General features: G+C 42.0%; 1 protein-coding gene across 1 annotated transcript in view; it reads right to left on the bottom strand.

Moving 5' to 3' along the window:
• LOC134801741 (tyrosine-protein kinase receptor-like) overlaps nt 1–16,479 on the bottom strand; it is a 42,237-nt gene that overhangs the window by 14,741 nt on the left and 11,017 nt on the right. Inside the window, exons 2-20 of the mRNA XM_063774338.1 lie at nt 13,698–13,786; nt 13,303–13,418; nt 12,671–12,875; nt 12,023–12,104; nt 11,763–11,829; nt 11,203–11,512; nt 10,537–10,703; nt 9,778–9,965; nt 8,947–9,091; nt 8,174–8,456; nt 7,314–7,457; nt 6,759–6,918; nt 6,396–6,575; nt 5,966–6,150; nt 5,133–5,244; nt 4,600–4,701; nt 3,884–4,100; nt 3,326–3,538; nt 1,028–1,195 (exon numbers count right to left, since the gene is read on the bottom strand). Of these exons, the coding sequence (XP_063630408.1) occupies nt 1,028–1,195; nt 3,326–3,538; nt 3,884–4,100; nt 4,600–4,701; nt 5,133–5,244; nt 5,966–6,150; nt 6,396–6,575; nt 6,759–6,918; nt 7,314–7,457; nt 8,174–8,456; nt 8,947–9,091; nt 9,778–9,965; nt 10,537–10,703; nt 11,203–11,512; nt 11,763–11,829; nt 12,023–12,104; nt 12,671–12,875; nt 13,303–13,418; nt 13,698–13,786 (3,133 nt within the window). The remainder of the gene's footprint in view (nt 1–1,027; nt 1,196–3,325; nt 3,539–3,883; nt 4,101–4,599; nt 4,702–5,132; nt 5,245–5,965; nt 6,151–6,395; nt 6,576–6,758; nt 6,919–7,313; nt 7,458–8,173; nt 8,457–8,946; nt 9,092–9,777; nt 9,966–10,536; nt 10,704–11,202; nt 11,513–11,762; nt 11,830–12,022; nt 12,105–12,670; nt 12,876–13,302; nt 13,419–13,697; nt 13,787–16,479) is intronic.

The following is a 16,479-nucleotide window of genomic DNA, read 5'->3' as shown; positions in this document are numbered from 1 at the left end:
AAAGTGTCTGATTTTGGTACAGTCCAATGGAATAATTGGGGTCAGAAGTCAGAAGGTTAATATTAAACAAGGGAAATAAGGTGTATTCAGAAAATCTAATGAAAATCACCAATTCTATCATAAGTCCCTTCTCAGATTTATTCGACGGTTCTCGGCATTCGGAATTACCCGAAAACACCTTCCATAGTAGAGGAACGTAGTACATTCACAGTCTTATAATCTGGCACTACCAGTCTTAGAAAGAATCTTTTAACCAGCTTCATTAGATTATAGTGGAAAATTGATAAATGACCCATGGAAGGTAAAAATAAACAAACGCTCATTTGTAGAACTACACTTGTGAACGAATATGCATAATAATTGTTATGGGATAAGCTTTATTGAATGTAGTTACTAGTGCATACAAACTTAATATACATAACTAGAAAAAAAAACATAATTAAATAACTAACCTACAAAACTTAAAAACTAAATCTAAAAATAAATAAAACTAAACTTAAAATAAAAAAAATTACAAAATATCCCCCTGCGGAATGGTGCCGTAGATGCTGGCAGCATTTCCTCGCTGTATCGCAATACTTATTCTTATTGTTATTAAGTCCGACCTCATTTCCCACACCATCTAATTGTTATCACGAATTCTACAATCCATATTATAATATTTAATATTATTATTTTAAGGCGAAAGTGTGTCTGTCTGTCTGTTACCTCTTCACGCTTAAGCTGCTGAACCGATTTAGTTGAAATTTGGTATAGAGATAGTTCGAGTCCCGGGGAAGGACATAGGATAGTTTTTATGTCGGAAATCATCCCTGAAGAGAGTGCAAAGAGGGGTGGAATTAAAACAGTTAATGAATTGCCTAATAATTGAAGTAAGCAATGCGCGAATTGAATGATTGCTATTAGCATTATCCAGGCGCTATACCTATTTTAGCTGCTGTCACTAATTCCACGCAGACGAAGTCGCGAGCAAATGCTAGTATTTAATAATCTCCACTTCATCAATTTGTGCACAAACATCACTAACCTGTGTATAAATCGGTTAGACTCCAGATACTTGCAGCCCTTGCATACATCTATTGAACACAGGAGTAGGTCCTTCATAGTGAGCACGCTCGCCCGCTCCGGCCTCGGCCGGGACTCGCGGAGGAAATTCTTGAGGTCCCCTCCTGCGAGGAGCTCGAGGACTATAAATCTGTGGGGAAAGAAATGTATGAGATAGAGATGCACCGGATATGCGGTTACTATCCGGTATCCGGCCGGATGTTAAAATACCGGACAGATAGGCCGGATACCGGATAGTGACCGATGGACAGGCCGAACATCCGGTATCCGATATACGGGCCAAACAACTATCCGTTGCATCTCTCTCTAGTATGAGATAAACATTTTAAAAAATCACGGAGAGGCGTTCGCATCTTTCCGAGACCAAACTAAAAAACCAGATTAGTGCGATAGGACTCGCCCACCGAGGGTTACGTACTTTTTAGTATTTGTTGTTATAGCGGCAACATAAATACATCATCTGTGAAAATTTCAACTGCCTAGCTATCACGGTTCATGAGAGACAGCCTGGTGACAGACAGACAGACGGACAATGGAGTCTTAAGGGGCCCACTGATTAACAGTCCGCCGGACGGTATCCGCCTGTCAGTTGTACGGAACTGTCAAAATTTTTACCCTTTGGGTACGGAACCCTAAAAAAAGTAATCTCGGGAAGCCTTAACTCAGAAGTATTCATTCTCTGAAGAGCTGTCGTGAAGACTTGGACCACCATGGACTCATCGTTCCGTAGAGTTTTCGCAAATAGGTCGAGTGAAAAAAGAGGGGAGGTTTTATCCAGCAGCGAGACACTTAGTAAGAAAGCTAAGAAAAAATACATAAATTGGAAACCGATTTACAGCTACTTCCCCAGGGGTGCTCGATATTTGATGATCCTCCCAATTTTGAAAGCAAAATTTTACCTGGGACGAAGTATCTAAGCACACCCAATATAACACTAATAAGTAATAACTGCCAATTTAATGGTAGTTAAGTTACCTGTGATGTATTGTGGTGTTTCATATTTGGCTGAGGTCTTCGATAGTGTGTAGACAGACGCTACCCCAGTGTACTGCTCTTAATTTTAAGGACATTAATTGTAGGATATTGGTAGTATGGACATGTAATGTGAAGGCCTTAAAAGCATGTGATCCGACAAGTCCTTAAAGTCCTCTGTACATATAGGGCCAGCGTGAGCCAGTCTGGGGGACGCATTTATGCGTTAGAGCAGCGGTCGGCAACCTTTTAGCAGCCAAGGGCCAAATAGTAGTTATCGAAGTAGACGCGGGCCGCACTTTGTTAATATTTATGACTTTATCAGACATTGTCGTTTGTCAATATTACATACAAAATAGCCAGGGAGGCTCGCGGGCCGCAAGTGAGAGGTTCGCGGGCCGCTTGTTGCCGACCGCTGCGTTAGAGGGAGCAAGTGATATTGCTATCTCATTCTACCGCATAGCTGAGTCCCTTGGACTGGCCTGCGGTGGCCCAATATGTACAGGGGCCTTAACATATGTATCGGTCTGAGGAAGCACGGCAGCCCCTTCCCCCCCCCCCCCCCCCCCTGACTTGGATATATGTCATCAGCAGTGATCAGAATGGCCGCCTCCATGAGGAAGTCGCTTTCTGCTTGCCCCGTAAACAATTTTAAAAGAGTCTTCACAGCTGGAAGTTGTTGTTGGGCTAAGACTATAGGACCAAAGATCTCACCTGGGATGACTATCAAAGCACACTCCAATGAGATGCATAATGTCAGCCTGTCTGAACTTGGCCATGATGGCCGCCTACATGAGAAAGTTGCTTTCTGCTTGCCCCGTAGACAATTCTAGAAGAGTCTTCACAGCTGGAAGTTGTTGTTGGGCTAAGACAATAGAACCAAAGATCTCACCTGGGATGGCTATCAAAGCACACTCCAATGAGATGCACAATGTCAGCGTGTCTGAACTTGGCCATGATGGCCGCCTCCATGAGGAAGTCGCTTTCCGCCTGTCCCGTGGATAATTCTGGAAGGATCTTCACGGCTACTTGGAGCTTTTGGTTGTTGGCCATAGACAAAGATCTGGGAAGTTTCCTTTAAAGCATAGACAACAGAACCAAAGATCTTACCTGGGATGACTATCAAAGCACACTCCAATGAGATGCACAATGTCAGCGTGTCTGAACTTGGCCATGATGGCCGCCTACATGAGAAAGTTGCTTTCTGCTTGCCCCGTAGACAATTCTAGAAGAGTCTTCACAGCTGGAAGTTGTTGTTGGGCTAAGACAACAGAACCAAAGATCTTACCTGGGATGACTATCGAAGCACACTCCAATGAGATGCACAATGTTAGCATGTCTGAACTTGGCCATGATAGCCGCCTCCATGAGGAAGTCGCTTTCCGCCTGTCCCGTGGATAATTCTGGGAGGGTTTTTACTGCTACAGGGAGCTCCTGGTTGTTGGCCCCGTGGCGGTAGAGGCCCTGGTAGACCTCACCGAAGGCGCCTTGTCCAAGGGCTCTGGAAATATAGATTAGATTTGGGATTTCAACAACAGTTTCTTATGCATTAGAACATGACAGAATATTAATATAAAATTAGCTTCCATACTTATTCACATTTAATTGATTTTGACATCATAGATGTAGAATTTTTTTATGTTTAACCCCTCGTCTCAATATTGATAGTTGATACCCGAGCAAGCGAAAGATTGCAAAATTTATCCGAAAACGTAATCTTGAGCGTTGCGAAGGTTTCAAGGCACGAGGGTTAGACAAACTTTGTCCCTTGTAAAACAAATAACTATTGCCGCTTAGACAACGATTGTGCTATAACCAACTTCGGGAATATGAATTGAATACTCACTTAACCAACTTCAAGGCTTCTCTCGAAACTTGCGGTAGTCCCCTAACATCGATCCCTTGAGGTAAAATGTTCTCGCTTCCATAGTGAGGGTTGAAAGCCATGCTCAGAGGATTCTCAGTGCCTCCAGGTGCGTTCCTCAGTCGGTGCAACTGGACTTCTTGTTCGAGGAGGTGCTTTTGACGGAGTTCCGACTCTTTCCGACGCTGGTAAATGTTGTCTGTGGGAGAGAGATGGAACGAACTATTAAAGTAAAATATCAACCCATTTCCGAGAGGTTCTGGGACTTAATGTCAGCAGGTACTTGGATGAAAATTTTAGAATATACTGATTTCTTTTACGCCATTAAATCTTAGAATAGTGATTCTTTATTTATAAGAACGGGCCATTTCAAAAGGCATTATTCTGGACTCGGTGACAGATGGACGGACAAAGGGAGCGTGCATGAACTGTAGAGGGCAGCACAGAAGCCCCCTATTAATTGAGCGAAGCATTATGTCAAGTTTCCATTTTTAGATTTCAGCCACTAGATGGCTGACCATACTATACGAAATAGAGCCAGCGTGAAGTGTAGGGAGCAGCACCTGCTTAGACGCGTGAATTGTTTTCGCTTTCAATTCAAGTCACGAGATGGCACACTCTCCAACACGCACGGTCCCTATAGAGTTCGGTTTTGGCATAATTGTTAAATAAACACACTTTGTCAATATGTTACTTACACATGTACAGACACCCAATGACGAATATCAGCGCGAAGATGAAACAGAATACTCCGAGCACCCACACCAGCATGTTGGACATGTTCGTCCAGGATTCTTCCACTGTAACAGAAAAATACATTTTATTCATTCAATCTACTGACAAATGCACTTGAAAACATGGTTGCGTATTTTATCTGACTATACCAAAACCATCATTATTCTATCAAGAATTTCGCAGGCTTTATGAGGAAATACGGGTGGCTAAAAATAACTATTCCCGTTGCCAGGGAGGTTGTGGGATTATACTGAGCAATTTTTACTATGGAACCAACCCCGAAAACGAGAAAAAAAATTGGCAGTTTTATATATTTTGGCTGGTCCATTTTCTATGGGAGGGTAAATATTTTTTTTTTTGTGATTTCGGGGTTGGTCCAATAGTAAAAGTTGCTCACTATAATCCCAAAACCTCCCTGGCAACGGGAATGTAGTTATTTTTTAGCCACCGTGTATAACCATCGACAGTGACTAGAATATCAAGGGGTAACACGTACGTATACACTTGGTGGGGTCGTTGGCATCAGTGGTCCAGGTGGAGGGGCAGTAACAGCGAACTTCGCTCCGATGCTCGTTTAATGCCACACAGCGGTACGCGCAGCCGCAGTCCTAGAGAACATACATACGTTAGGGTGGTATTCCATCTGTCAAATGTCATTGCGTCTCACTCTTTCATTAAGCAAAATGTGAGACACTAGTGAGACAAAATAGACATTGGACAAAGAAATTGGACAGGTGGAATACCACCTTTAGAGGAATATCTTAATAATATCTTCATTAGATTGACTTTTCTGACAGTAGCTGGACAAAATCTATTAAACTCTTCACGTCGGTTGTAAACAAGCCATTATGGCCCGCTTTAAGAACTTGTACGTCACACACTTTTCGAAGTACTCCATACTATAGTCCCTGTACTAAACCTCGGCAGGAGCTCTTTTCCCAGCCGGAGCGTCCCTGCTATAGAAAAACTCTCAAACTGTCTACGTCGGTAGCAAACTAGCCTGTATTCTCCTTTTAAACGTTTAAACTGTAAACATCCTCTGTAGGAACTTCAGCCAACACCCGAAGCGTTCGCGGAAAGAAATTCTCTAATTCTCAGAGTTCTCTATCATTTAGGTTTCAGATGAAATATCATTTAGGTGAGTCTTGATTTTTTTTGGTCTTCTACTTCAAGGCTGTGCATCTAACAGAAGTCGGACTATATGCAGTTTTTTGAGCTGATGAAAAATCCATGATAGTTTATCATGTTGTTCGTCAGAGAAAACTAAAACCGGATAAACCGTGACCATTAATACAGGGACCAAGGAAAGAAAACCATGTGCAGACTCACGTGTATAGCCGGTATAATCAACACCTCTCCAGGACTGCTCCTCTGCCCCACAGTAACTTCGCTGTAGTCTCTAATCGCTCGTGCCGTGTCCACATATGACCATCCTCCTTCGCTGTGATGCCCATGACCCTCGTTTGTGTTGCCACCTGAAAATTGGTCGAAATTAAAAGAGATTCTGCATGTTGCTGAAGACCCCTTCTGTAATCACCCCCGCCCCACGTATGACTGCCGACAGCGCCATCTTTTAGCTCCTTGTAAATTCATCTATCCATCCTCCTCACTCACCTCCTTTTCTACATCCACCCCCACCCCTTCCGAATCCTCATAAGCTTGTCCAACACAGACCAGGCCGCCGATAAATAGCGCCATATATTACGCCGAAGGTAAGACTAACTCATCTACTATCCTTGTTTGACACTAGTAAACTTACCTATCCATCCTCCTCCGCCACCTCCCCTCCTGCAGCCACCCCCACCCCCTCCGAAGCCTCCATGAGCTTGTCCAACACACGCCAGGCCACCGGTAGCGCCATCTTTTAGCGCGCCTCCTCGAACTAACTCGAAGCCTGGAGTGATGGGTTTCGCGCCTGCTACCCATCCGCCGCCAGCACCTGAGGACAGAAGTTAAATTTAGTAAGAATGGTGGAAATAGCGAGGTGACGTTTTCATTGAGCCTTTCCAAGCCAAGCCAAAATATTCTATCAAAGTTGAACTACACTAGGGAAGAATTCACAAATTTTTTGCCGCTAGAGCAACTTTCTTTTTTACTCATCTAACAGGATCTCAGCACTCACCAGGAGTCTGTCCAGGCTGACCGTACATATAACCTGACTCGGGAGTAGCGTTGGTGGCAGGCCGAGCGTGCTGCGAACCGTCATCGTGGAAGGTGCCTAGAGAGATGCCCCCACCACCGCCTGCCACTAGCAGGGGGAACTCTTGGCCTTCTTTGTCAATCTAGAAGGGAATGGTAAATGGTTAGCGAATGAAACTATATGACGATATCTTTATTTTATTTTAGCTCTATCCTTTTCTTATATTTGCCTTTTGAATCGATAGACAATTTTCTTCTTCTTCTACATTGTCACAATTTTTTTTCCAGGTGCAAAAAAGACGGAGTTCTGTGACAAACAAACATATGCCTTTCCTTTTAGGAAAGCAACTATCGTCTGCGGTAACATTGACGCTAAATACTGTTGTTGATTACTGACTGACTCAGAAATGTAAAGAAAATTTTCACTGTCAGGACTTTAAAGTTGGTGAAATAAGCTGACCTTCCAAGTCAAGAAAGGTGAGGGCTTCTCTGTAAAACTATAGGAAGTAAAATAGTGATAGCAGTTAATATTACTCACAAGGAAGACATAGGTGGCGCCACCGCCGCCGCCGCCGCCATCTTGGACATGCGTGTTCCGGACCTCGTGCGTCTTGCTCGTGAAGATGATCGCAGAGTCGTTGGCACGCTTGTTGCATTCTTGCGTTTCTTGAGCCGATAGACCCTGTCAGAAAAATTAAACAATTAAGGTGCAGGGGGACAATTTCGACAGCAGGGAAATTTCTACTACTTAATCGAAATATCATCCATGTTTTACATTATTAACTAGAGTGCGAGAACCAGATATGTTTTTCGCTATCTGGACATATATGGCCCTGAGCCCCGGTATTTCATCAACATATGTGTCTTCTTCCCTTTATGTAATTCAAAGAGATCTTTAGCTGATGCTCCGTGGGCCACTCCTACCCAACTTGCACCCAACTTCCAGCAAAGATTGGTTAAAATATGGACATACCTCAATTGTGCATACAAGTGTTTACGGGCGACAATTTACTTACACACACACTTCACAATCATAATTCACTTACATATATACAAATATAATTCACTACTCGAGGCTGAGCATTATAATCATTATATGGCTCAAACCCGATGTGTGCATGTGAAATCGATTTATCAATAGGTAACAAGCGTTGGTCCTTGCTGTCCCAATAACATATGCATTTTCTGTAGCTCGCATAAAGCTCTTGCTGACGCTCTGTGAGCAACTCCTACCGCAGATCGGTTATAGATACCTTCTTACAAGCGTTGAGTCCTTGCTGTCCCATCAACATATGAATTTTCTCTCCTTTGTGTAATTCGGAGAGAGATCTTTAGCTGATGCTCCATGGGCCACTCCTACCCAACTTCCACCGAAGATCGATTAAAATATGGACATACCTTCTTACAAGCGTTGAGTCCTTGCTGCCCCATCAACATATGAATTTTCTCCCCTTTGTGTAATTTGAAGAGAGCTCTTGCTGACGCCCCATGGGCTCCAACTTCCACCGAAGATCGATAAAAATATACACATACCTTCTTACAAGCGTTGTGTCCTTGTTGCCCCATCAACATATGAATTTTCTCCCCTTTGTGTAATTCGAAGAGAGCTCTTGCTGACGCTCCATGGGCTACGCCTACCCAACTTCCACCGAGACCCCCACTTGCACCTAATGCTATTATCCTGCAAATAAACAATTGGCGTAAGCGAGAGATGTACCTATCACAATGGGGATGATGACAGACTGATTTTTAACTTTTAACGATAGTGATTATAGGACCAGTGTCAGTTCACATAAGTATGTAGTGGAAGGTGATGTCCTGATGTCTCTTCTGAATAATGATAATATACATTTTAATTTATGTTCAAATTATATTATAGCAGTCTACCCTCGTCCAATAAATTGTAATGCTTTATTTTGTGCATGGTTTGAAATAAATTATTTTAACGACAGACCGTCTATTTCGTAATATTCAGAGATAGACGCTCGCATGGGCCATATTAAATGTTATCAACACTCAATTAAAAATTAAAAGTAATGAATCCGGAATATACGGAAACTCTGTAAAAAGTGACGTTTTTTCTCTTTTCGTTTTGAGGGTGCGTGCTATCAAATCAACTGGGCCAGCACTTTCTTATTGAGTTTTAGTTATCGCCAGTGATTATAACTTACGTGTACAGCCCCTCATGAGGCACCTGCCACACTTGCACGCCGCTGTTGACGGTGACAGACACGCCTGTTTGGTTATACGCCGCGTCGCACATCGTCTGGTTGGGCCCGAAGCGGCCCGTGGCACCGCAGGTTGTGAATCGGTAGACTGAAACGAGAGGAAATTTTAGTACCCTGAAATGTACTCGTATGTACCATCACGCTCCGCGATTGTTGCGCCATTTAGGGTCCTAGCTTGGTTGTTCAATACTTACGCTATGCAATTCCCAATTTCGAAAGAACCCTAAATGGCATAACAATCCCGTATGGTGACTGTACAATACAGAATGTTTGAGGTGAATATGATTTTTACTACGGTGCGAGTACCTATCAACCTCAAATAGCAAAAAAAAAACTGTCTCTTTTATAATTTAGCTTGCGAGATTTGACCCAAACACCACGTAAATAACCGTCGAGCAACACCGGCTTCCGACACGTCGGAAGGGAGGAGCCCAAGCGATATCTTACCGTACAAACCGTACTGCCATTTTTTGCGGGGGGAAACGTGCACACAGTCTCACTTTTCACTCAATACATACAAAATTCAATCTGTAATGATGACACAAATACATAGAAAATGACACACGTCAAAGACAAATCTTGCACACCTCGATCTCTTTATTGTGTACGGATGAGCCACTACACACACCGCGCATGTTGTGTGCATGCACAGTTGATCTTGTACCTCGGCAGAGGGGAGATAGTGCGAATGCCGACTCCCTTCCATGTTGCTCGAAGTAAATAACAAAGAAACAGTGTAAGCTAAATAAAAGTTTGTAAATAGTAGACACTCACAAATTTTATCAGCAAAGGCATGATGCGGCGTAGTCTTCTCTTCGAACACGGGATCGTAATAATTGTAGTCTCCTAACTCGTCGGGGTCTATATTGAGCCCGAAACATTCGGGCGCCATAGAAAAATCATCGATGGCGGCGTCCGAGTAAATTCTCATTCCTCTCCGAGTTTTGAATTCGAGGTAGTATCTGCAATATATCATTAAAATTAAAAACCTCCATCGCAATGATACGGAAGAACCGATGTTGATAAAATATGTCATTTAAGCAGCGCTAGAAAACCTGCTCTCAAATGTCTAAATCGGTTTACCCGTTTAAGAGCTACGGTGTAACAGACAGACACATATACATAGCGGTCAAACTTATAAGACCCTTATATGCCTCTTTTTGCGTCGGGAGTTAAAAATTAACTCCCTTGTTGTGTATTTCCTGGTAGAGTAGAGCAATAGAGGCTTTATGATTAATCCTTTTACTGACTTCTCAAAAGACACTTTTTATACAAATGCAACCAGTGCCGTATAGCATAGAACGTTAAAGAATTATTAACGCTCAATTTACGCATCAATAAATTATGTTTAATAAGCCTCATAGCCGTTGCAATATTTAAGCACGAATCTTCAAACTCGAAGTCGTTTTCTAACATCGAATCCATGTTTACCTAATTCAACAACAGGCGTGCCACAAGGCACTATACTGCGACCATTACTTTTAATGCTAAATTAAACATTGCTAAGGTAAATTTTACTATTAAATAACATACCGTCTAGTAATATTAGGCAGGAATATGATGGCTCGTAACCAGTTCTCGCCTTTGTCTCTGTGCGAGAACCAGACTTGATGCGAGATGTTACCGCGAGTGGACAGTTCTACGACGTTCACGCTCAAAGAGCCAGTGTTTCGGCCATTTTGTTGATAGTAGAAGCGAATCTGTGGAAATATACGTATGACGTATTTTTGCTAAACATTGTGATGCAAATAGAAAATTCCTGACAAATTCATAAAAAAAACTAAGCGACTATACTCTGTATCTTTAGAGGTACTTAAATAAAAGTAAGCAAATAATTTGTACATTTTCGGGTAGTTATAACATTTATTGATTAACCAACCAAATACAGAACAATCTGATGGCTTAAGAAACCATTTGAGGGTAGATTTTGTTTACTCTTTTTTAAATACCTAAAGATACAGACTATAAGTAAGGTTTACTCGGGTAATTCCGAATGTCGAAAACTGTCGGATAATTCCGAAAGAGACTTTTATTATGATGGAATTAAGGGTGATTTTCATCTCAATTTCGGAATTATCCGACATTCGGTAATACCCGAATACACCTTACCTAACTATCGATGGACACAGCAAGAAAAGTTCAAGTGAAGATTTGAACTTTTTACATTAAATATATCAGGAGGTTAATAGAGGAACTCACCATACAACAATTATAATATCTCGACGACGGCCGCCCATGCAGCCTCGGAGGCGGATTGAACACCACCGTCTTCATCACCGCCGTCGAAGCGAAATCTGCCTTCTCCTGATTAGGCCCAGTCACGTTCATGTTCACAAATAAATAATACCCTACACAGTGGGTGAGGGTATGGTTCATGTGGGCTGGGAAGAGAGGAGGGATAACTTTTATAGCGGAGTGGGTCTCTGGAGGTCCGCACGTATGGTCGTGGTTCGGGCCTGTCTTGTCAGTTGGCGTCGGGCCGCTGTGACGAACCCATTTTAGGATTGGTCTGTGGAAGATGTTTAACATTTTAGATTCTCGTACACACCTCGACACCTAGTTTGAGTTTTATATAAAAAATTGTGCAGTTTCACTGAGAGCTTGAAATTTTGTATACGTAATGAAAATTAACTTAACGATTAAAGATTTTTAAACAAATTCTAATGCAGGCTCTTATATTCAAAAACCATCAAAATTAAGTGTTTTTGACATGGGTATTAAATATAAATAATACCAGACCAGGGTTTGAGAATACTTACTGAGGTATATTTTCAAAACCGCAAAAGTCCAGCTCAAAGTCGCAGTACGATCCATACGGCATTTTATCTGTAAAAATCACAAAAATTATCAACCGCTCAACCTAAATCGTTGAGGGATCTAGAAATTTAAGACATTCCTAAAATATTGTATAGTTCCGCTAATAAACATTTTTGGAAATTCACCCTTGAAGGGTACAAATGGGGTTAAATGGCGTATTTTAACTTTTGCGAGATACATATTGGACAACTGGGATACTTACCGCAGTTTTGATTCTCATCGCTGGCACTATCGCAATCTTTCACCAGGTCACACACCTGCTGTAGCTTGATGCACGATTCCTTCTGCAATTAAAGAAAAAAACAATCTATGAAAAATACACCTTTAATGAATATAAAATATGTATAGTTAACAATAACAGCCCGAGCCATTCAATTACCTATATGGTCGAAAGGGGTCTCAATGTATTGGCCCCGCGTCAAATTTAAATATAACATTCATAACTCAGGAATCTGTTCTCACGAATATTTATTCGTGATAAACAGACAAATAAATGCCCTTACCGGTATTCGAACTCAGGATGGCGATATTTCGTAGGCAGGGTCACTACCGACTAGGTTAGGAGGCCGCTAACACCCATGATTTCGCAATTATGCTGAAGCAACTTGCACTGCCCATATACACCGGCAGTTAAGAAACAATCCACTACCTAATCCTAATGTTGTCTAAGAGGATCCTTCGGTAAGGGAGTGTGGTGTGCAGTTTAGCAAAAGAATTTGACTGACTACGCCCATGATTTCGAATTTACGCTGAGACAAGCTGCACTGACCGTTTAAACCGGCAAGAAACAATCCACTGTCCTAATGTTGCCTAAGAGGATTTTCGGCAAAGGAGTGTGCAGGTTACTTACGCCCATGATTTCGCACTTATGCTGCGGCGACTTGCACTGCCCATTATAAATAGGTGGTTCAGGAACGCAGTCCACCATCCTGATGTTGTCTATGGCGATGTGAGGCAGGGGACTGTTCAGGCTGACGAACGACGGCCGAGTGATTTCCACCATGATGTTCACCTCTTGCTGGATTTTGGCGATTTTCACTTTGAAATATCGCCATCTGTACAGAAATACAATTCAAATTGTACGAGTATAGGGAAAAGTGCCTACCAATAAATTAGATATGTAATTATTTCAGTTTAGAGCCAACTACGAAGAAAAAAAAAGAAAACAAAAAGAAAACAAAAAAAAGAAGAACGAAAAAAGAAGAAGAAAAAGAAAGAAAGAAGAAAATAGTTAAGTAATTCCATTCAATCCAATCCAATTATAATTCCTCGTGTCGTGGTTCGATGATCAAACTAAGTGGAATGTAAAATTCCTTATAGTCCGAGTGGTCGGACAGACGGAAAGTTCCTTGTCCAGGGACCTGTCGAACCACGCGGCCGGAGAGTAATTTTTGCGGGATTTCGTAAAAATTAATTCTCTCAGAACTGTACCTCCGTGAGAAAGGCTACATGGCTCACAATTTAAAGCATTATAGTACTTACTCTTCATAGTTATTCCCGGTGACTTCAGTCAAAATCCACTGAATCCCCGACTCTGATTCGGACACCAGTCGTATACTGGCGTTTTGCATCCTACTCTGGTGGAGCCAGGCTTCGAACTGTGGGAGAGAGACACATACAATTACACAGTCTTTTGAATTTGTTTGTAAAACCTACGAAAACTTTAAGTTTTAGGCCTTCTCCGTTAGCTTACCCGCTTTGCGGCCTGGCCACGACGTTGCGCGACTGGCTTCGGCTAAGGCGACAACCATAGATTGAAGCGAGACACAGCGATCGGACCTTTCGTTCCCATCTATGGTTTTCGCCTTAGCCGAAGCCAGTCGCGCAATGTCGTGGCCAGGCCATTAGGCCCCTAGCAAAAAAAATGTAATACATACCTGGCATGTTTCCCACAGTCCTCGGAAGAGTGGCGACCGTATGACCATGTTCTCCATCGTGGGGTCCACCGGGAGGTATAGGAAGTGACCTGGGGAAGAAAACATCAATCGTGTGATCCAATTGTTGAAATTGTATGATGGATATCCGAATGATCGGGTAAAGGTATGTAATGAGATAGTGACATTTAAATTATTAGGTACCTAATTATTCCTAATCTTAATTGAATATTAAACTTCTGAGAACATTGTAAGTTTTTATTACTAGTTTCTAGGTAGGTATATTATGTTAAGGTCAGTTGATATTTATAATTTTTAAATTTATTTTTCCAGTTTGTACCTCATATTTTAATTGTAAATAATTGTATTACTTAGCTATATTTTAAATATCGTAAGCCGTAAAGGTACATCAGAGCTGCTGCATTGAAAAAACACCCTATCACCTGTACTAATGTATTTACACCCATGATGACGAAATAAAATTATTGATTGATTGATTGATTGAAGGCGACGTTCGGATGGTATGATAATAAGAATAACATACGTTTTCCTTGATAAAATGAGTGACGTTAGCCGCCGCATTACGTCACGACACGCTATCGAATGAAAACTACAATAGGGGCAGGGGCACATAATACATAATTTTAGTACAACCGTACAGAAAGGACACTTCCTACAAAACCGAAGTTACACAGCGGTTCAGGGACGAATCATGCTATCCATTTCTAATCTATGGCAATATCCATTTCGGCTATTTAGGGTTGTCAAAATTCAAGTGAATATCTTATCTGTGGTCGTGCACGCAAAAGGACGTCAAATGGTGCCAACCCTAATAATTGCTCGGACCAATGCTGAGCCGAGCGGAGCCGAGTTAGCCCGAAGTCAGAAGTGTCTCCCCACTGCAGCAGCTAGGGGTTATTCAATAGGTGTGTGAAGCGAGCCCAGTACGGATATGATGGTCGTTTTTGACTACGTAGTCACGTGATAAAACGCCGGGGTATCCATCACTTTCAATCGCGGTCTGTTAAAAAGTGACGGATATTTTGTCATGTGAATAAAGCCGTCCATAGTAGGCCTGGAGTCAGTAAATCAGTGTAAACGCGACCTAAATAGCCGTCGCTAGAATCGCCGTGGCAACTCGGGATTACCGAGCGAACTTTGACATTTTGCATCGCGTGGGCTCGGTGTTGCTAGGAAGGAACTTGTGGAATATCTAGAGATTGGGATATTAACACATTTGCAATTTTATAACTTAATGTAGAATCCACGTCCGTCTACGCTAACTCATAAAAGGCATTTCCACACTTTGCTACAAAGTATGTTCAAAGTTAGCTTGGTTTGACTCTAATCGCCAATATCAATTGGCGCAGTCAGTAGGATCCGTACCTTAGGTATACCAAACACATAATACCCAATTATTCATACCACTTTACAAGCCTCAAGCACTTCATTTACGTTGTATCCCTTTCGTTCAAATACATAAGTGAACATGACAGATTATCATTTTAACGCCCGATAATGAATGACGCCCTTAGGGTGGTACGAGTATTCCATCTGTCCAATATCTTGGTCCAATGTGCATTGCGTCTCACTCTCTCACTAAGCAAAATGTGAGACTTAAATACACATTGGACAGGTGGAATACCACCCTTTAGTAATTTAAATTTATACTCTGGCACAGCGACTTTGTCAGTTGAGAAAGGCGGCAAATTTAAAAAATATAGGCGCCAAGAGTTGTAGTCCCATAGAAAACTTGAATTTCGTGCCTTTTTCTTGGTAAGTTTGGTGTGATTCAGAGACCTAGCATTATTTGTTGTATTATTCTATCTTAGTTAAAAGTCTAAAAGCTACCGACATTTCAGTAGATCTGACAACGTTGCGTGGGAAAGACTTGGAGAAGTTAATTATTTACTTTAGTTATTGTTTTAAGGTTTAATTTGATAATCTTATCTAAACCGTTCAAAGTCATAAGTTCAACCAAATTGTGTAAGTCTAGTTTGAGCAACAAAAATGTTATTATTCTATAAGTGGAAATATATCGTCTCAATATGAAATGCATGGTTTCAACACTTTAGTAACTTTAGTTGAACAACGTAGGCGTTACGTAAACTAAGTACCTAGTTAAACCTCCTTAAAGTTCATGATTATATTTACTCGTATCGTATGCTTATCAATGCAATAATTTACCGTATTTTATCATGAACAAATTACGTAAGAGTTGAATAGCGCCATCTAGTTCAGCTGACAAATTAAAGGCAGACTTAATAATAAACTGTTAAATACTTAACTCTTTGATTTAATATTTGATCTGATACATTAAATCTCAGATTGTTCATAATCTCATTGAGTAGAAACAGAATCAGTGTAGAGCAAATGCATCAGAACGTCAAATCAAGTGCGGCAACTGCACAAGTGCACTAATTGCACGAGCCACTGCTATTCCCATTGCGCGCGCGCGGGGCGAGGGGTTAGGTCGGGTCGGACTAGAACATGGGTCTTCAAACCCCGGCCCGCGACGCGTTCCAATCCGGCCCGCCGACTCCCAAAGCAAGTGCCCACTGTCCGGCCCGCGGTAGCCAGGCTCCAGGGGCTCGGCATTCATTGAGAGTGGAATTGTTCCTAACAGCAGCAACCAGACACCCTCCCCCGGCGCAAAAACCGACGATGGCCCGCGCGAAACTTTCTATTAATAATTCTAAGGGGCAATATGGCCCTCAGGTAAAAAAGTTTGGAGACCCCTGGACTAGAACATGGGTCTCCAAATCCCGGCCCGCGGGCCAGATCG

Source organism: Cydia splendana, chromosome 23, assembly GCF_910591565.1.
Source record: "Cydia splendana chromosome 23, ilCydSple1.2, whole genome shotgun sequence".
Taxonomy (NCBI): domain Eukaryota; kingdom Metazoa; phylum Arthropoda; class Insecta; order Lepidoptera; family Tortricidae; genus Cydia; species Cydia splendana.
Note: the sequence above shows the minus strand (reverse complement) of the source record. Positions and strands in the feature narration are given on the sequence as shown.